Source organism: Apodemus sylvaticus, chromosome 8 (genome assembly GCF_947179515.1).
Source record: "Apodemus sylvaticus chromosome 8, mApoSyl1.1, whole genome shotgun sequence".
NCBI lineage: Eukaryota > Metazoa > Chordata > Mammalia > Rodentia > Muridae > Apodemus > Apodemus sylvaticus.
This window is the reverse complement of record NC_067479.1, coordinates 94,994,880-95,016,680: the sequence shown is the minus strand read 5'-3', so window position 1 is coordinate 95,016,680 and position 21,801 is coordinate 94,994,880. Positions and strand designations below refer to the sequence as shown.

Sequence of the window (21,801 nt, the reverse complement as noted above, 5' to 3'; positions counted from 1 at the left end):
TGTACTAGTAATTCTAGAACACAGCCTTTTCTGGAAGATTTCCTTCACTGTGTCAAGACAGGGAAGTTCCTTTAAGTCTGAAATTAGATGCCTGAACCACCCTCCTCTCTCTATTTCTCATTTAAAAAATCTGTTCCACAATGGTGCTTCTGATTCAACAGAGTCACATTCCCACTATCAATCCCAGCCTGCTGTCCCCACAGAGAGAGCAGCTGGGCCCGGGGCTAAAGCTTGTGAGCCTGAAGCAAGACCGTCCAGGCTTGTTTCCCCTGTTGTGAGAGAGTGAGAAAGCAGATGGGAAGATTAAAAAGCATATGCAAGGTGAGTAAGTTCACAGTAAAAAATAACTCTTGGCTACTTCTCTTTTCTGTTTATGGCACTGAGGCGGCAGTTCTTGAAAGCATGTACTGAGTGTACAACCTTACTACATTCAAGAGTCAGCACTGTGGACACATAGTGTGTTTGTGGTGTATGTGTGCTGGCCACGGAGCCCAGGGCTGAGCCAAGCGCTGCGCCCCGAGCTGCCTCACAGCCTTCCATTATGTTTTTGAAGGCAAAAATTAACTCTTAAAAAGTTCATGTGGCTAATTTTAGCCAAGTGAAATCTCACTGGTTTTATTCTTGAAGCAAGTATTTCTATGCATGTCTGTCTTCTTTTACAGGGACATATGAGGCCAAATAAACCAAGTTCTGGACATTAAACTACATACAGTTTCCATAAGTATAAATATTTTATTTCAATCAAAGGCAGTAGAAATAGTTTTGATAATTATAAAGTAGAGACAATGACAGATCCCAAACAATTTTCCAGAACTTGAAAATCTTGAGCATTATTTTGTACTGATGATTTTTATGTAAACACTAACTCCTGACCACTCACTTTTTATGAATGCTGTATAATTCAATCACCATATACTAAATTCTCAAGGACTCTCCAAATCCCTGTGATGAAAGCACTGACTACAGAGCAATTAAAAACCCTACACACTAAACCTTAACATCTCCAGTCTGATTACTACATTCACCAACTTGCTAAGAATTAAAAACAGCAACAGTAACTATCCCTCAGTTCTCTCTACAGCAGACAATGCAGCTAACACTGACAGCCTTCATTCTTAAGCCTGAGCATCTTCATGCTAAGCTAAACAGTGCTTTTTAAAGCTTAACATCTACACAACAATAAACATTTAAAGACACAATGAAAAATTCAAATTAGCTGTAGTGACCTAATTCATTTGGTGATTAGTTGCTTAAGATGTATGGTGGGTTCAACATAAATGGGCTAAAACGTCTGGGCTCTGTAAAAACAGGAAACATAATGTAAGTATTTCAAGGTCCTAAAATAGCCTGCTCTTGCACTCCGTGGATCTGTGGCCCCCGTCACGTCCTATCAGCAGAAGCATCTCACAGTGATGGCTGAATCTAACCTGTAATTTATACAAAGTTAGCCACTAAGTACATGCCAACTCTGTATGCACAAAACCATGTAAACAGTATTTCAGGTGATTAAGGTAATTCTGACTATCTAAAATTCTTAGCAAACACCACAACAAGCAGCAGACTCCACTGTAACATGCTTTTGATTTCATTCCATTCTGATGGTTCACCATCATGACTTGTCTCCTTGTCTGAAGAGCTGAAGCCTGGTAAGTATGGATTCCAGTAATAGCTGAGAGTTCTCTGTCATTGGAGTTGTGTTGTCTTGATGGGGACAGTACTATTAAAGTCCAAGAAAAAAGGTCCTTCTTGTTTAGGCAAAAAAGTGCTGGGGATGATATTAAAGATCCCAGCAGGTATGTTTTCCAGTTCTAAGTAGCAAAATCCACACCTATATTCAGAGAAAATGAGAGGAAGGTTTTGTGAACCATCATGTCCCACAAAGTGTACACTGAACACAAACAAAATGCCAACATTACCTATAGTCACCACTAGATTTCCTCTGAAAGCCATGAGGACCAGGATCTCCCATTATGGAAACTGCCACAACCTCAAATCCAACACTGTATTGCCTAGTGTTAAAATCAAATGGCATTGCTGTATTAGTTTCAAATACACTTTTACATTTCTATGCATATATGCTTCAATTTTACCAAGAGAAAACAGCACTTTGAAATTATGTATACTATTTTTACTCATGATTTCTACCTAGTTTTGAAATTGAATCCATAAAGACTAATAATGCATTAAGCTTACCTTAAAACATATTTTTTGTTTCATTGTGCTTTTTTGAGACAGGTCTCATTAAGTAGCCCTGACTGTCCTGGAATTCACTATGTAGACCAAGCTGGCCTCAAACTCACAAAGATCTGCCTGCCTCTACCACCTGAGTTCTGGAATTAAAGGCATTATGCCATCACTCCAGGCTAGACTTAATATAAATGAAATATTGGCATTGTAAACGGCAGGAAACCCTACAGAGCAGAAGAACGCCCAGGAATAGCATCTAAATTCATGTAACAGTATGTGGCCCATATGGCATTCCAAGAATTGCTCACTCACAGAAAAAAAATGTTGAGCTGCATTTCACACCAGATACCCATTTGTATTATATTCTAGAAGATAATTGTTTCTAGCATTTAATCTGTAATCTAGACCTGATATGAGATAGGTCAAATCACTATTATACGTGGATGATGAATTCCTTACCACTTACAACAGACCTCCACCTGTAATGTCGTCATTATCATAAATCCTTTGCCTATGTTTGCATAGATTTGTTTCCACACATCGGATTTAACATACCCTCATTAACTTGAAACTAAAAATGATGAGTTAATGAGGATCCATATTAGGAAAGAGGTCAGTGGCAGACTGGTTGCCTAGCATTCATGAAGCCCTAGATTCACTCTCTGCACGCATACACACATGGCTACTCATACAAACCTTGGTCCTCTCAGCTCAATCAGTAATGGTCCAGTCTTATCTATATGGAATTGGTAGATGGGGTTATTTTTATGAGTCTCCTGAAAATTTCCACATCCTCCAGCACTCTGACCACTCCACTTCCCATTAATCTGTAAAGTTAAGTTTCTGTATTAATAAAATTTCACATTCTGATTCCATTCTGGTTTGTCATAGCCGGTCGAAGTCTTCACCCACCCAGGCTGCCTTACTATACCCCACCTATCAATTATAAAATTGCTCTCCCCACCAGGGATTCTCTCTGGCATCTTCTATACATATGTTTTACCCACACTGCAAGCTATTTTCAAATTCTCTCCAAGTTCATTTACATAGACTGCTAACAAGCTAATTCTCTCTCTGGAATTACATGTTTTCTATTTCCACAGAAAATACTGCTCACTGTATTCACAACACAGATCTTGTATTCTGACCAAAATAAACAGTTTCCCTTGTATTTCTGTAAAACTCCTAAAAGTGTTTACTTAATGAGAAAAGAAAAGAACTGACTTTCTAAAAGGCTAAAATCAGTGCGATTACACCGGCAGACTTTCCTACCCGTTTTGATAAGGTGTACGGCGAGGGGATCTTGGAAAAGGTAAAGCTGCAAGCGGAATATACCTAGAATTAAAACAAAATAGAAAGGCCCGCTAAAGATTAGCCTGAGAAACGTCATAGGAACAATCAAGTGATCATGGAACACACTGGATCTATTCCACAGCTCAAATACTAGTTGGGATCAAGTCACACTGAAGTATAGCCAGGAACCAGGGGATTTTGCCTTGACTGTCTTGGTGTATGACTTGGGACAACTGGCTTCTGAGCCAAGAAATATTAAACAATTCCTAATGACTTTTATCATTAAAAAGCCATCCAAATTGAATTTCTTATATGTGACAGTCCTATGTACAAGAAAATTACAGTGACCTTCCCAGCAATGTGACAACAGTGTAGTAAAAACAGTTTAAAAATGTTTTTGTTTGGGGGAGGTTTAAGATGAGGTCTCAAGCTAGCTTTGACCCTGAGATTCTCTTGCCTCTGGGATTACAGGTGTGTGCCACCTCCACCACTGTTCCCTATTGAAAATTGTCATTTATTAATTGTATTTATTAATCTACTACATCTCAGGAGTAAACCATTACTATGAAAATGGTTATTCAAAGTAAAATAAAACTCTTTTTTTGGATTTTCCAGACAGAGTTTCTCTGTGTAGTTCTAGCTGTCCTAGAACTTGTTCTGTAGATCATGCTGACCTCTAACTCAGAGATCCACCTGCCTCTGCCTCCCAAATTCTAGGACTGAAGGTGTGCGCCACAACTCACATTTTTTTTTCAGAAAGCATAATTACTTAATTGATAAAAATACAAAAGTAGAAAATGATTTTCAGAAATAAAATTTTTTCCCTAGCACTCTGTAAGTTGAGGTCAGAGTATATGAATTCAAGACAGCCTAGACTAGAAAGCCGGCCTAAAATGCATAGCCAAAGCCTGTCTCAGAGAAAACTCTCTGAGTAGTCCCACATATAAAGCCGAGCATGTCATGAACTCTACCACAGCACTTTGCCACTACATGGTTCATGGTTGACGACTCTTACCCGGACTGTGTAATGAATCGTATTCTGTTTCTCATACTGAGAAACCACTAGGGTGAAGGTGTGAGTCCCGGGCGTGGTCAGCTTTATCTTAGTCAAGTAATGAGGACTGTTAATTCGAATCCCATCAATGTATGGAGGTGGGTCAGCTACACAGACAGCATGTTTACAGAAAAGATTTTCAAAGTCAGGATTAGCTTTTGTTTTCTTTTTTTTTAAGATACAAAAAAAGCATATAAACACATCTACCAACATTACCCACCCCTAATGTAGAACTAAATAAACCTTCGGGATGTTAAACTAGCCTTTTAAAGTCCTTCTCAACCACAGATCCACTTTTCCTTTCACTAATCAACGATTTGGTGGGAATTTTCCCCAGACTTTTTAAAGTGTTGCTAACAGGGATTTGTGTGTCTGCACACGCAGTGTGGAGATCAGAGGGTAAACCAGTCACTTCTCTTCCACCATATGGGTCACAGGGACTGAATTCAGGTTCTCAGACGTGGCAGCAAACACTTTTATCTACTGAGCTATCTTACCAGCCCATGGGCTAAGTTTTTAATCTGTATATCTGATTATTCTTCCATTAATGGAGAGCAAAACTGCCTGCTCTAGTGTGATGAAAATAAAACTGTACCCTAGAACTATCCTGAAAAAAAAAATCACAGAAAAGAGGGGAGCACTGTTTAATAAAACATAAGGAAAAAAACTTTGAGTTTTAAAAGTAAAAGTAGTAGTAAATGTATTTGAAATTATAAAACCATGTAAAATTTTCATGCTAAGAAAGCATTTGTTTTTTTTTAAGTTATATAATGATTAACATTTGAAAATAGCTAATTTGATTTGGTATTGACCACGGGACCTCGTGTGTCATGCCAACTGCAGAACTGAGAGAGATTGACTGGTGTGGTTTAGTGCTTGCCCTGACCAGTGTAATGGTGAAGAGTACGTATTCTCCTCTATGACTGACAAGACATCAAACAATGCTGATCCTCTCTAGTCCTGCCTTCCTGACAGTCTTTTCTCATCAAGGTCAACAATGACCACAGATGCTAAGTCCAACTGCATCTCCTCTGACCTCTCAGACAGCAGCAGAGACAGGTGTGCTCTTTTCCTCTAGGAACCTCCTTTGCTAAGATTCTGTCAATCTCACTGTATCATCAGTTCTTTCATCAAGCATCCTGACCAAGTTTTCTAGTAACAGTACCAACTGCTTTGTCCAGCTAAAGATGCATGAGAAACTAAAGGTCACACACATCCTGGGCAGCTCTAGCTACAGGTCTTTTGAGAGGGATTTCTATAATCCAGTCTTCAGAGGCTACCTACCGCTCTGCCTGTCTCCTCAGGCTGGACCTCAAGCCCCCACCCACCTCATCCCTACACCCACATCAGCTGCCCCACCCACATCAGCTGCCCACTTGGCATCCTTACCTGGAAATCTTATTGCCTCAAATTTAACAAACCCAAAGTTGACTTCTGCGTTTACTCTGTAACAAAATCTTATGACTAATGCTTACCCATCTTAATAACTACTACAGCCTGCTTTTACTTTAAAAACAAAACAAAAACCCCGGAATCAGCCTTGATTCCAGGTCCCCTACATCAGCTCAGAAGTCCTTACACAGTCCTACTGAAATTCAAATCTGTCCTCTTGGTCTTCCTTTACAACTACCCAAGGTCAAGTCACCAGCATTTCTGAAATAAAACTGCCTCATTTGGGGCAGTAATAAATGCTTAGAAGAAATCCAATGCTCTTAAAAAGACAAAGTCAGCCCATGTCATTTTCTCTCGTTCCCTTTTTGGTGCTTTATAAACCTTTGCACATTTTAGAAATTAAGTTCTAATGATTATGTACAAAATTATATAAGCCCGAATTTTAAGAGTTTCAAAATCAAAAGGATTTAAACACACATCAGCCTAAATACCCAGTGTGCTTTGCTGGGTTTTGTTAGTCTACCAGCATAATTATAATTGACTTTGCATGCCAGCTACACAAAGGCCTTTCCTTCTCAGCTCAGTATCTAAGAGTGCTTCAGCAGAACTCACCTGGGTAATAAACTTTCTTGCCATCAGTCTTGTACACAACCATTGTGATAAACTCACGGTTATTTGCAAAGTCATCCTAAAAATCACAGAGAATCCACAGTGGTTAGGAAAATGGACTCAAGATGTTCTCTAAGTGTTTAGAAGACTAATTTTCAAGAGCACAACTGTTTAGTTCTATAAAAGCCTTGCTTTTCTGAATAAATGACTATTATGTAAATGATTAAGATTATAATTATCCTTTCTACAATCAAAACTAATGACCCATTTTTCAAATCCCTTCCAGAATATGCTAATTTAATAAATTTTACAGTATGTATCAACCTTCATGTTCTCATTGAAAAGCAAGCTCCTCCTTTAGAGAAGTCTGAATAAGACTTAAGTAATTATAAAATAAGGAAATTTACCCTGGGACTCATTTACTTGAGAAAACATTTTCAGAGCACCCATATAAATGGAAATGGATAGTGATAAAATTATGGACCTAGCAGTTAATTATATCTGACAGATTTTCTGAATGGTGGGTGTATCATTAGAAGGGTATCTGTACCTTGTCTGTTATGTGTCTACTAAGCAAAACCCAAACTGCAGCACCCCCTTGTGGACACTGCACCTCCAGTTTGTACTGGGGGTTGTTGGCCAGGCTATAAGCATCTTTCACAGGTCCTTGTTTAGCATCCCAAGTACTAAAAAATAAACAAAAAGACAGCCATGGTTAAATTTATCATGCAGCCAAACATTTTTAAAAATAAATATTTTTTAATATTTGTTTTTTATTTTAGGAGTATGAATGTTTGGCCTACATATATGTTTGCTTGGTGTCTGAAGTTCAGAAGAGGGCATCAGATCCCCCCAGATTATTTACAGATGGTTGTGAGCCACTTTGTGGGAGCTGGGAATTGAACCCGGGTTCTCTGCAAAAACAAGAACTTTTAACTGCTCAGCCATCTCTCTAGCTTGTGGCTAACCCTTAAAACACTATTTTAGATACTGATGCAATACTCAAATGCAATTAAGCTATCAGGATTGATTGTTAATTGATTAATTAACTAACTAATTAACTTACTGAGATAGGGCTTCTCTGTACAGCCCTAGCTGACCTGGAACTCACTCTGTAGACCAGACTGACTCTGAACCCTGAAATGCCTCTGCCTTCCAAGAGCTGGGATTAAAGGCATGCACATAACAGCTATCAGATTTTTGTATCATTCTTTAAAAAGTTTTTGGTGTAATAAAGTAGTTTAAAAAAAATGGCTACTGGGAATGAAGAAAAAGAGGGGTTGATGATCCTCCTGAATTGATCACTATTTGAAAATTTAAATGTGGGATAGGCAATGGAAAGGCAGCTTGTGGTGAAGAGCATGTACTGCTCCTGTATATAGCCAAGGTTCAGTTCCCAGCACCCACACTGGCTGGCTTACAACTGTCTATAACTCCAGCTCCAAAGAATCCAACACTTTCTTCTAGTCTCCCAGACTCATGTACAAAGCCCCATTCCCATCCCCACATAAAATTTTTAAATTTTAAAAATTTTTCAAATGTAGAGAATAGTATGAAATATAGTCTAAAATGTATAAAAACTTACCTGTGAATGCAAGTTGATTCTTTAAAAAGAGCTGGATTCCAACTCAAATAAACTACATCATAATACTGGCAAAGATCATCCCAGGAAATCCAAAATATTCCTAAAAATTAAATGTCTTTGTTAATTTAAAAAAAAAAGCAATAAATAACTTAAGCAAGCTGGGAAAAGGCTCACTGGTTAAGAACACCGGGCGCTCCTCAAAGGACCCAGATTCTACCCCAGCACCCATATGGTGGCTAGCAACACTAATTCCAGTTTCAGGGATCCACCCCTAAGGGCATCATGCACACACACACAGTGCACAGATTCACACGCAGGCAAACACCTATATATGTAAAATAAAATAAAATAAATAAAAGAGCCTCTTAAGACAGTTAAAGTACATCTCATCTTGAAAACGAGTCATTTAAAAATGACATTAAAGGCTGGAGAAGCTACAGAGATAGCTTAGTACTTAAAAGCACTTGCTGCTCTTGAGGAGGACATGGATTTGATTCCCAGAACTACACAATGGCTCACGTCCATCTGTAACTCTAGTTCCAGGGGATCTGACGCCCTCTATTGACTTCTGCAGACACTGTACATAGGCAGTGCACATACATACACGCAGGCAAAACACAAAAATAGACAGACTGGGGAGTTGGCCCAGTCAGTAAGGTGCTTCCTGCACAAGCATGTTGGCCTAAGTTCCTTCTCCAGCACCCACCAGTGTATGCAGGGGGGGGCAAAGACAGGTGGATCCTGGGGTCTTGCTGGCTAGACAATTTAGCCAATCAGTAAGCTCCTTGCTCTTGGAAAGGAAGATCCCTGATATTGAATCATGGCTTCCATGTGCATATATACACATATACACTCGAGCACCTTCATACTTCTAAAATGGCAGTAAATTACAGAGATACTTACCATTATCTATTTTCTGCGCTGTTCGGGGATCAAAGTTTAAATACTTTTGCAATTCTGGGGTCCAGTTTTTCACATCATTTTCACTATACCTTCCTTTCCAGCGTAAATGGCTCCAAGGGTTTTTTAATTGAATAAATCTCAGCCCCTGTATTAAAAGAGAAAACAAAACAATTAACAAAGAGATTTACCACATACCTATATACTCTTATAATACTCTTAGAATGAACTTTACTTAACACTTAATAAAAGGAGAACATGAAAGAAAATACTGGTAAACTTTTCAGAGGCGTATCTCAGGCATCAGAAGCATCAAGAGCATATGGCTGCAGATGCTTACTGATAAACAGAAAAACAGCAATTTAACCCAGAATAGAGGAAGAAATGAAAGAGAATTTTAGAAAGCTTGGCATGTGCTACAGCATCCCAGTTCTAGCTATGTCCAGCGAAGGAGAAAGCCTTAGATAGGTAAGACATGCTGCAGGTTTGTGTGGACTGAAAAGCAAGGGCCTGAACCACGGGCAAGCCTGAGAGCAGAGTAAGGAAGACACGGAAATGGCCGAAGGAACAGGAAGAGTGGGTGATCACAGACTGTGTAAGAATGCTACACATGCCACACAAAATAGGAATGGTTAATGTAAGAAAATCCTAAGTGAAAAAGTCATGAGATTGTAGCTTTAAGACTATATACAAAAAGAAGTATTATAGGCCTAGTAACATAAAAAAAAGTCAAAATCGGCAGGACATGGTGGCATATGCCTTTTAATCTTAGCACTTGAAAAGCAGAGGCAGACAGATCTCTGAGTTCCAGGCCAACTAGAGTAACCCAGTAACATCCTGTTAAAAAAAGAAAAACAGTTCCAACCATTTGCCTAAGAATTTCATGAATTCATTGTTTTTAATTCTTAGACAAATGGTTGGAACTGAAAAATATCATCCTAAGTGAGGTAACCCATTCACAAAAGAACACACATGGAATGCAGTCACTGATAAGTGGATATCAGCCCAGAAGCTCTAAATATCCAAGACACAATTCACATATCAAATCATTCCCAAGAAGAAGGAAGGAGAAGGCCCTGGTCCTAGGAAGGCTTGATGCAGCAATGTGGGGGATTACCAGGACAGGGAAGTGGGAGGGGGCTGATGGGGGAATGGGCAGAGGAAGAGGGTTTATGGGACTTATGGGAGGGGAGAACTGGGAAAAGGGAAATCATTTGGAATGTAAACAAAGAATATAGAGAATAAATAAAAAAGAAAGAAAGAAAGAAAAGAAAAGAAAAGAAAAGAAAAGAAAAGAAAAGAAAAGAAAAGAAAAGAAAAGAAAAGAAAAGAAAAGAAAAGAAAAGAACAGGAGGTCGGGGACAAGGAGGAGGGAAGGAAGGGAGGGAGGGAAGGAAGGAAGGAAGGGAGGGAGGGAAGGAAGGAAGGAAGGGAGGGAGGGAAGGAAGGAAGGAAGGAAGGAAGGAAGGAAGGGAGGGAAGGAAGGAAGTCAGATTTGAGAAAAAAGTCAGATTTGAGTAAATGTTTCAAAGATTAAATATAACAGAAATAAAATCACTCTATAAAGGAAGAGCCCAAGAAAGGGTCAAACTCAGATACAAAGACTACTACTTAAAGCTTCAATTTTAACATACATCAAGGCTTTGGTAAGATCAACTCTGACAGCCCAAAGTTCACATACAAACTTAAAATAGGGTACTCTACTGGCTATCAAATCTGCTCAAGCTGGGCAACAGCCACAGTCGCAACTTGAAAGTAACTATTAGTGAAATATATTACTGGCCACAGCTTATTTACATATACTCCAGTAAAATATGTCTTTACAGAGTCACTGTTAAGAAATCAATACTATGCAACTCATGGCAAAAATTTGTAACTAAAGGGCTGTTGTTTATCCATCTGCACAAAGTTAAATCCCACACCACTGTCCACTATCTTCACACTACACTGCCACCTCACAGGAGACTGACAAGAAATGGAGCTCAGGACTGCACAGCAGTTGCTAATCGCAGCACTCGTGTGTGGAGAAAACTGCATTCTACAGGAAAGCACACCTTTCAGCTTTCCTCCTTTAAGGAATCAAGGTTGTTGCCATGTTTAAGGAAATACACAGTTTTATATAACATGGATGGGACTGAAATCCTGCCTAATTCATAAAGCCTGAAGATCATAAAAGTTTTACGAAGGACTGAGGACTGAATCTACGACGCCTCTTGCCTGCTGGTCCAGTGGACCCGTAAAGTCTAACTTGCTGCAGGCTCACACCGCCTCCCATTCCTATACAATCATGTGTCACAACAGCACCTTATGTCCCACAGTGAACACATACAGTTATAGTTTCTGAAAATTCCTGCAGCATAGTGACATCACAGCCATCCTAATGTCAGAGTGCATTACACACATTTGTAACTAAATACGCCAGGCAGCTTGTTTGATTAGAACTGAACCCAACACAATCACTAGCCAAAATATTATGAGTAACAGTTATTACTGTTAAGTATTATGTATTTGTTGTTTGAAATGTCTTATTGCATATCCCAGAGCAACTATGTAGCCCAGGCTGGCCTTTAATTTGCTTCCTATCCTGTCTCTTGAGTTCTGGAATTTAATCTTTTATTCACCTTTTTTTAAATGTATGTTTTTCTTTTATTGTGAGGCTTGTAAAAACAAACCTATTGTACTATCAACTGTAAAAGAGTGCAGTACAGCACTGTGCCTATGTACAGTGAACAATGCCTAATAATGACAGATTTTTATGGCGCAAGTTTATGCACTCCCTATATTTGGGAGGGGGTGTCATTATTTTAGAATATGCTCCTACTGAGAAAAAAAAGCCAGACATGGTGGCACATACCTGTAATCTCAGTACTTGGGAGGTGGGCAGAAGGGTTATGAGTTCAAGGCCAGCCTGGGATACAGGGCAAAACCCTGTCTCAAAAAAAGCCTTAATTGTAAAACTGTATGCCTTAAGCTAACAACAGCTTCACATATATTTGTCTCCTGTTTCGACATTTTCTCTTGTATTTGATTTAATCTTGTATTTCTTCCTGAAGGCCCTAGGAGCAAGACAGACAGACAGACACAATATTGTCTAGCCGTGCAGTAGACTATATCATATAGGCTTCTGTAGATATGCTATTATGTCTGCATAACAACAAAATCACACACAAATTTCTTGGATTATATTCTGGGATTAAATGACCTATTTCTGTGGTTTAATTAACAAATAATGAGTTTTAGCTGAATGACCATGTCTCTCTATTCAATTAAGGGCTCTACTGCAGAGAATTCATCAGTTTTTAATTTGAAAATAACAATATCCTGACAAGTAATAAAGTCACATTCTAAGACCGAGGTTCAAGCACATTCTGAGAAAGGTCTAAAGGCCTGTCAGTGTGCAAAGACGCTGCAGAAGAGAAACCCGTGTGCACACAGATCCACGGCATCTCTTTGTAGCCATCTTTCCCCTTTTCTTTTCGCAGATATTTATATTTATCTTTTATACCTTTCTACCATGACTAACCCAAAGCATTAACATGTAACCTAGGACCTTCAGAGCTGTGTATTCATCTCAATGTGGTGACTTTTAAAAAGGAAAAAGATGTAATGGCATCCCTGTTCCGTTGACGCTCTCTATACTGTCATTGAATTTCATTTTCCACCTTGGCATCTCCTAATTTCTAATGGTAGAATCTGGGTTGTTTGCACTCGTAGGATAGCTCTAAAGTCTGATCATCATTGGGATACTATAACATCTTATCAATCAAGAAAACAAATAAGAGAAAATTATAAGGCGTAACCTTGAACTCTCTAATATCCAAAACAGCATAAGCATGCGTGGGGACCAGGCCCCACTTCTCCCCTTCAGCTTCAGTCATCATTCCGGTTGAGGCGGTGATGAGCACATCCCCTTTGTGAAATCTGTAGGAGCCCCAACACAAAAAATTAAAGAAATGCATTTGAAATATCAGATCACACTATCTTTCCTATACTCTCTACTGGCATACAAGAAAACTTCAAATTTGAAACCTTTTTAAAAACTGGTTATTCTACCATGCCTTCCCTTTTTCCCAGAATAACTTAATTCTCAGGCATAAACCTATCAGTGAAGAAAAACAAATGCTATATTTTCAGTTTACAAATAAGGATAAAAATATGAAATAACAAATTTACTTTTCAAAAAACGATTTGGCTTACCAAATAACAGGTATTCCTACCTTTGATTGTGTTTGTGATGATTTGGAAAAATTCCCTGTATCTCCATATAAATTATCCACTCACAGCTGAAACTCTCATGACTTTCTTTCTTTTCCCATCTTCCCTCAAACTTGAGAAGTACTAAGAGGAGCATATAGTTTTTCCACATTCCATATTCCATATTCAATTACTTTGGATTTTCTAAAATTTGGGTTAACTGTAGCCACTACTGAAGATAACTGAGGCTGGCAGCACACACAGTGAACTCTGTGTGACTGATAGGGAGTGCCCCTGTGGGAGCAGTGGTGCAGAGGTGACCCCAGCACTCAGAATCTGAGGCAGGAAATCACAGGGGAGGTCCACCTGCATTGTCAAAAACCAAAAGGGGGACAGCTTTGCAATCTCTATTCTAAATAAAAGCATGATGCCTTTAAACAACCTCGTTTACTTCAAAAGAAGGAAGGGAGGGAGGAAATGAAACAAAAGGAGAGAAGGCAGGAAATACAATTACCTTTGATAAAGCATTCTGAATGAGTTGTCCTTACTGAATGTCTGGCTATCTGAATGCATGGCAATCCTTTCTGGTATCCACCCAGTCAGTGCATGCAGATCAATATTCTGAAACATAAACACATTTCAGAGCTGTCAGTGGTTTTAGGCTGTTAAAAAAAAAAAATCCTCAGGAGAGCTATTAAAGCTCATTTGTTTTGGCGTAATGATTTTGTAGGTATAAATCTGAAGATGAAGCTGCTTTTCTGCTCTCTGAACTCAAGAGAATTATTTTTTAAAGATCAGGGGAGAGACTGTTTAAGGGGGGAGGCAGATGAAGGAGCGATAGGGATGTAAAATGAATAAATAAGTCAACAGAAAAAATATCAGGGCCGGTGAGATGGCTCAGTGGTTAAGAGCACTGACTGCTCTTCTGAAGGTCCTGAGTTCAAATCCAGCGACCACATGGTAGCTCACAATCATCCGTAATGAGATCTGAAGCCCTCTTCTAGTGTGTCTAAAAACAGCTACAGTACTTACATATAATAATAACTCTCTTTGTTAAAAAAAAAAAAGAAAAATATCAGCATGATACTCACTCCTCATTTGACTTGGAAAAAAAATGCACTGCTCTGTATCTCAGTATCACAACAGACTCATATATTTTAGGCTTTTCTGGATACATAATTTGCACAATGTGCTGTCTTTACATAAGAAAATAGGTATCCTTATCATAAGAAAACTGACCACATTGCTCAGGGGGTTGATAATCTGATTTTCCCATAAACAAAAACATCTATTAACTTTAAACTTTACAATCTACAGGTGTCTATAATATATATCCATGACTTACTGAGTTGGATCCTGGGAAATCATATCCTCCCATAACCTTCATGTATGCTTTCTCTATAAGTGACACCCACAATTCACTTTTATTGTTGGAATAAGAACACAGCAATTCTCCTTTGTGATCAACAGGTAACTGATCATCAATTATCACCTGCAGAAAGAGAACATTAACTTCCTTAAATAAAACAAAATACCTTTAAATCTCAAGATTAAAAAAATTTGCATGACTGGGCAGTGGTGGCGCACGCCTTTGATCCCAGTACTTGGGAGGCAGAGGCAGGCAAATTTCTGAGATCATGAGGCCAGCCTGGTCTACAAAGTGAGTTCCAGGACAGCCAGAGCTATACAGAGAAACACTGTCTCAAAAAACAAAGCAAAAAAAATTGCATGGATAATAGACACAATGTATCTATCATTAAGATAGTGACAGCTTCATAAGATGTTCATCATTTTAATACAATGCCTTTATGCAGTCTTACAAGCTAATCTCACTGACAAGCCACTAGTCACAAGAGACATGTATTTGCATATGCATGTGTGTATATATAAAATCAAATTATTTAGAGATTCTAAATGTACATTATATTTAAAGTTACAAAAGAGTCTTGCTATTTTTTGGTTTAACCATACAAAAAAATTCCTATTCTATAATTGTAAAAGTACAATATTATAACTAAAATATACATGTAAATGATTAAGCAAGCAACACCACAAGACATGATATCTAATTAATATTAAAAATTATTTGCAGGCCAGGTATATAAGTGTATGATGTGTAATAGGTGTCATTCACAGTGTGAACAAGGGACAGTACAGGGAGAAGAAAACATAAATATTTGAAAAGAAAAACAGTTTGTAAGATGTGAAGGGAAAGTCTAGTGCTGTATGCTTGTGAGGAGCAGAAAACTGAACAGCTAACGGGTGAGGTGAGACAGTGTGCACACCAGACCCTCAGGTCTGAAGCAGCCTAGGCACAGCTCTAACACTGGACAGAGCACAGCCCTCGGTCGGAATAGAACTAACGAAGGAGCCCTCCCAGGCGCTGTTAGAAACTGCTGAGTATGTGTGCCAGCCTCGTGTCCTTCTGTGATTCTGAAGGGCAGAGGTTAAGTCACTGAGCAAGAAGACTGAGCCCCAGTCCCTGTCAGACACGGGACTACGCTGACAGTGGTGGCTCAGTGTGGCCTGACACAAATCAGTGTTTCAAGTGAATGTCTATAAGGATTAAAAAAAATGCTTTCTTGAAAGAGGGCAGGCTGTCAGGGAAGGAGGAGATGGTAACAAGTCATTCAGTAGTAAAGTATAAAAAAAAATGGCATTTTGTAGAAAATAAGACATTTTGGTTAAAGTATGAAATATTAAGAGTCAAGAAGTTAAGTGACTAATACTATTATAATGTTTTAAAATTTTTTAAATAAATCCAAGAAATTTAAAATAATGAGTCTTTGGGGTTTTTGTTTCATTTTGTTTTGGTTTTCTCCAAACAAAATTTTTGTAGTTGGTGTAGAAACAGAACATCTCTCCAGAATTTTGTTAGCAAAAACTGGAACTTTGGTGACTTGAGACTAAATGTTGGTCTTCATGTCTACTTGCTAGGCAATTTAGTCAGTTTTCAAGGAAGAAAATACTGATTTAGAGTTATTTTCAGCATTACAATTTTTTTTTTTAAGATTTAAGATTATTTTAAATTATTTCAATGTTTTCTAAATGTCATGTTATATTTTTATTGAGATATATCTTTTCCACTAAAGTTGACTCTATGGGGGAAAAAAAAGAAAAAAATTATTTATAAAACAGTGATAAAAGAAGAGTTTAATCTAAGATTAGTAAAGATCACTACTTCAAAAACTTTTTTTTTTTTTTTTGAGACAGGATATGTAACCCAGGCAAGGCCTTGAACCAGCTATCCTCCTGTCTCAGCCTCCTGAGTGCTAGGTAATAAGTATGTGCCACCCTCCTCAACATTGAAAGACTCTTTTAAACAAGAGGTTATTATTTTTCTTAGACCTGTTTAGTTTTTAAGTAAACGATATGATTCTAAAGGGTGTTCCCAAACAACAGCACCAAGCCTGTTACAAAGGCAAGGTCCAGTCTCATCAGACACGCTGAATCAGAGTGACCTGGGACTTGTGGGTCAGGCCTGCCATCCAGACTACTGCAAAGGCTGAGAAGGATTTCAAGTTCAAGGTCTGTGTTCAAGGATTAAAGCAGGAGTTAGGAATGGCATGTAACTTAGTGGGTTCATGTCACGCAGACTGGGAAATCAATAGAGTACACAGAACCTTTGCCTCACCATGAACAAGGCCCTAACAGACTCAACCCTCAGCTCTAGCAAAACATACTTATGGGGGCTTCAGAGTACTCAATGCCCCCTGGGTAACTCTATGTACACTAAAATTTAAGTATTACTTACTGAGGTACAGAACAATGATTTTAGTCTCAGTCACCGGGTGATTTTGTTAAAATGCAGACTTTGGGAACAAGGGGATGGCTTGGTGAGTAATGGCACTGATTACTCTTCTCTTGGACCTGGGGGTTCAATTCCTAGTACCCACAAGTCAGCTAACAATAGTTTTTAATTCTAGTTCTAGAGCACTGTTTCTTAACCTTCCTAATATTGTAACCCTTTAATACAGTTCCTCATGTTGTGGTTACCCCGACCATAAAATTATTTCATTGCTACTTCATGGCTGTAATTTTGCTACTGTTATGAATCCTAATATACATCTCTGTGTTTTCCAATGGTCTTGGGTGACTCCTTTAACAAGGTCATTCAAGCACCCAAAGGGGTCACAACCCACTGTCCTAGAGGATCTGAGGGTCCTTTTCTGTCTCCTTGGACACTGCATGTACATGGTCCACAGACATGCATTAAAGGAAAACATCCACATACATAAAATAGAAATGGGTAAAACTTAAAAAAAAAATTTTGCAACTCTGATTCAGCACATCAGAGCAAGGCCTAAAATTCTACAAGTCTAAAAGCTCTCAGGTAATGCTGAATTTGATACAGGAACCTGGGGGTAGTCAGGTGCTAGAGAATGCTGACAATACAAGGAAGGTCTTATTATGGAGTTCAGACAGCTAAAAGAAACCACAACATTATAATTTAAAACTACATAAATGTCACAAGAAACAATAAAAGCTTCTTATATCTCATTACGATTGTTTATGAATTTTCTGATCTAATAGAGTTGATTTATCTGGTTTCCTTAATTTATTTACTTATTTATTTTTTGAGTCAGGGTCTCACTGTGTAATCCTGTGTGGCATGAATTTATGTAAACCAGGATGGCCTCAATCGGAGATCTATCTGCCCGCCTTTGTCTTCCGAATGCTGGGAATAAAGCCATGTGCCACCAACCTTTCATTATTTTATAATTTGTTTGTTTGTTTGGTTGGTTTGGTTTTTTTGAGACAGGGTTTTTCTGTATTGCCCTGGCTGTCCTGAAACTCACTCTATAGACCAGGCTGGCCTCAAACTCAGAAATGCGCCTGCCTCTACCTCCCAAGTACTGGGATTAAAGACGTGCACCACCACTGCCCGGCTATATTTTTTTTTAAAGATTTATTTATTGTTATATCTAAGTACACTGTAGCTGTCTTCAGATGCACCAGAAGAGGTAATCAGATTTCATTACAGATGATTGTGAGCCACCATGTGGTGGCTAGGACTTGAACTCAGGACCTTCTGAAGAGTAGTCAGTGCTCTTAGCTGCTGAGCCATCTCTCCAGTCCTATTTTATAATTTTTAAGAATTACTATTAGTGCTGGGCGGTGGTGGCACATGCCTGTAATCCCAGCACTCTAGGAGGCAGAGGCAGGCGGATTTCTGAGTTCAAGGCCAGCCTGGTCTACAGAGTGAGTTCCAGGATAGCCAGGGCTACACAGAGAAACCCTGGCTCCAAAAAACCAAAAAAACAAAACAAAACAAAACAAAACAAAACAAAACAAACAAACAAAAAAGCATAAGGTATTTAAAAAGCATTTTTTAAAAAGACAACTGAGTACAGTGACTCATGCCTGTAGCTCTAGTTTACTCCTGAGGATCATTTGAAAGCAACTGAAGACAGTTTGGGCAAAACAATGAAACCTATCTATAAGAAAAGATGTTTTTATGGGGTTTTAGAGAAGGCTCAATGGTTACCACCTACTGATCCCCCAGAGGACCAGAGTTCAGTTCCCAATACCTGTACCAGATGGCTCCTAAGGACCTATAGCTCTAGGTCCAGAGGACCTGAAACCCTCTTCTGGCCTCCACAGTTATGTGTACATATGCGGCTCTTGCTTACACACACACACACAATTTAAAAAATAAATCTTATCAACTAAATTAACTTTTAAAATCTTTACACAGTCAACTTTTTTTAGTTGTTTCCCTTCAAGATTCAAAGGAAAGGATGTGAAGGAAGAGAAGATGGAAGTAGGAATTGGAAAGGAAAAAGACATTCACCTTTCTTGGGACACCATTGAGGTGAAGTTTTACCATATACTTTCCACAGGGATTGTACTCTGGTTCTCCATCCTTATTCTGTGGGTAAATTATGCTTTGGGAAGGAAAACAGACATTAAAATACCAATATTAATATTCAACATCAACTACTATATAAGACTTTGTTACATTTAAACAAATGCCATCCAATTATAAATGTTATTTTCTTCCCAATTTTATAAAAATGAACACAAGAATATTTTAATATTTTAAATATTTTATGGTTTCAGTTTTCCTTTTGAGATAGGCTTTCAATATGTACACAGGTTGGCCTGGAACGTAGGATTCTTCTGCTTCAGCCTACCAAATATAACACTACACCAAGCTGAAGAAAATAGTTTCAAAAATCATAAACTAGAATATAAATTTCACAATATTCTGAGGCAGTGTCTTACATACTTCAGGCTTATAATTCTCTGCCCAGCAGAGGAAGATTCTGAACTTCTGATCTTCCTACTTTCCCTTTCAGAATGGTGGGGTTATAGTATGAACTCAGAGTCTTGTATACACTAGGCAAGCACTTTATTAGCTGAGCTATAGTCTATAGTCCTCAAATTTTAACTGTTCTAACAAATCATATACTAAGATATATATATATAAAAAAGATTTATTTATTTATTATATCTAAGTACACTGTAGCTGTCTTCAGACACCGGAAGAGGGCGTCAGATCTCTTTACGGATGGTTGTAAGCTACCATGTGGGTGCTGGGATTTGAACTCAGGACCTTTGGAAGAGCAGTTGGTGCTCATACCTGCTGAGCCATCTCTCCAGCCCACTAAGATATATTTTAAACCACTTAAAATTAACTTTTATCATTGGTTTTGAGAAGTAAGGTCATTTCAATAAATCATAATTAAGGCACTAAGTACAATTCTGATACAGCCATATAAAATTCAAACTATATAATGAGGTCTAGAGAGATGGCACAGCACTTAAGAGTACTGTTGCTTTTGCAGAGGCCCTAGAATCAGCTCCTAGCACCCACATGGTGGCTAACAACCATTTTTAACTCCTGATCCAGGCAATCCAACAACCTCATCCAATCTCTAAGGCCACCTTTCCTGGCCAGGACAATTTTTGTGTGTAGACTAAAGGCACACCACACATGATCATGTAATTAATGAATTACAAAGTTGCACAAGAGGCACATGATGCGGCCAAATACCCGTCCAGACACATTAAGAACCAAATACCCGTCCAGACACATTAAGAACTTTCACTACCAATTTTCTTTTAAAATATATTGCACAAAATCAAGCACACTCCAAATTGTTTATTTATATGGCAAATAACTAAAATTAAGGATTTTCCAATTTATCTTTATTCTTAGGTCAAACTAAATAAAAAGTATGATTATAGTTACACTGAGTGGTTTTGAAGTTAATATAACCTTCAAAAACTGAAAATCAGAAACATTTCAATACATTTTAAAGCTGTCAGCCAGTATTAATGCATGCCATTTTCTATTTTCCTATAGCCACATTAAAAGTTAAAAAGAAAAAGCCTTTAATTCCAACACTAGAGAGGCAGAGGCAGGTAGAGCTCTGTAAATTCAAGGCTAGCCTGGTCTACACAATGAGTCCCAGGCCAACCAGGCAACATAGAAACTCTGTCTCCAAAAACAAAAACAAGGTTAAAAATCAAATTAATTTTAATAATATATTTTGCTTAATCCAATTATAAGTTCAACATATATTCAAGGTATTTTCCAATTTCACCATTTTTATGCTAAATTTTCAAAATCTCATGTACATCTTGCATTTGCACCCCATCTTAACTCAAAATAATCTAGTTAAATTCTTCAGTAAGCACAGGTATCTAGTGGCCCACTTATTGTAGTGTTAAAATTACAAAGGATAAATAGGACATGATTTCTACATTCATTACATTAATTTCAAAACATATTCCACATATTCCACATTATTTTGTTACATATGCATATGTTCTTAATGCTTTAGAAGAACTTCCCACATTCAGGAGTCAGCTGTTTAACTTCCATAAAAAGGACAAAAGTTTAGTGACGTATTCTCTTCACTTTCGACATGCATATGGTCTAAGTTTTAAATTTTCAATTAAGTAGCAACCATACAAAAGATAAACACAAAACTTTACCTGGTAATTAATTTCTTATTGAATCGTCTCTCATAGGCTGCACTGATAGCCAACGATGCCACAAAGGAACAGTCTGATACTATTGTCTGTGAACAAGAACAACACATTCTTTCATTCATGTAGCTTCAATGTTTATACAATATTTATTCATTATACCTACATCCTTAGCTTTTATATTAAATATTATTCAAACAGGAAAACAAAAATGTCATGCTGCCAACTTACATTCTTTTTTTAAAGATTTATTTATTATTATATCTAAGTACACTGTAGCTGTCTTCAGACACACCAGAAGAGGGCGTCAGATCTCATTACGGATGGTTGTGAGCCACCATGTGGTTACTGGGAATTGAACTCAGGACCTTCAGAAGAGCAGTCAGTGCTCTTAACCACTGAGCCATCTCTCCAGCCCCCGCCAACTTACATTTTATTCAAACAAGTCCTAGAAGTGTTTCACTGAAGCTAATTTTAAATCCTTAGGGTGTTCTCTCCTCCCCCCGCCCCCTCCCCCGTGTGTGTGTGTGTGTGTGTGTGTGTGTGTGTGTGTATATATATATATATATATATATATATATATATATATATATATATATATATATATATATATATATATATATATATATATATATATATATATATA

The 21,801-nt window shown here is 38.0% G+C and overlaps 1 protein-coding gene across 2 annotated transcripts in view; it reads right to left on the bottom strand.

Moving 5' to 3' along the window:
- Positions 1-712: 712 nt before the first annotated feature.
- The window catches only part of Capn7 (calpain 7), a 38,985-nt gene continuing 17,896 nt past the window's right edge, over positions 713-21,801 (bottom strand). Inside the window, exons 8-21 of one of the 2 annotated variants that reach the window (XM_052190086.1) lie at positions 21,162-21,247; positions 19,009-19,102; positions 14,560-14,706; positions 13,729-13,835; positions 12,821-12,941; positions 9,024-9,168; positions 8,121-8,220; positions 7,086-7,221; positions 6,539-6,614; positions 4,496-4,641; positions 3,460-3,522; positions 2,884-3,014; positions 1,917-2,009; positions 713-1,828 (exon numbers count right to left, since the gene is read on the bottom strand). In XM_052190086.1, coding sequence (XP_052046046.1) covers positions 1,684-1,828; positions 1,917-2,009; positions 2,884-3,014; positions 3,460-3,522; positions 4,496-4,641; positions 6,539-6,614; positions 7,086-7,221; positions 8,121-8,220; positions 9,024-9,168; positions 12,821-12,941; positions 13,729-13,835; positions 14,560-14,706; positions 19,009-19,102; positions 21,162-21,247 — 1,590 coding nt within the window. In that variant the 3' untranslated portion in view covers positions 713-1,683. The remainder of the gene's footprint in view (positions 1,829-1,916; positions 2,010-2,883; positions 3,015-3,459; positions 3,523-4,495; positions 4,642-6,538; positions 6,615-7,085; positions 7,222-8,120; positions 8,221-9,023; positions 9,169-12,820; positions 12,942-13,728; positions 13,836-14,559; positions 14,707-19,008; positions 19,103-21,161; positions 21,248-21,801) is intronic. The other variant, XM_052190087.1, reaches the window with a different exon arrangement.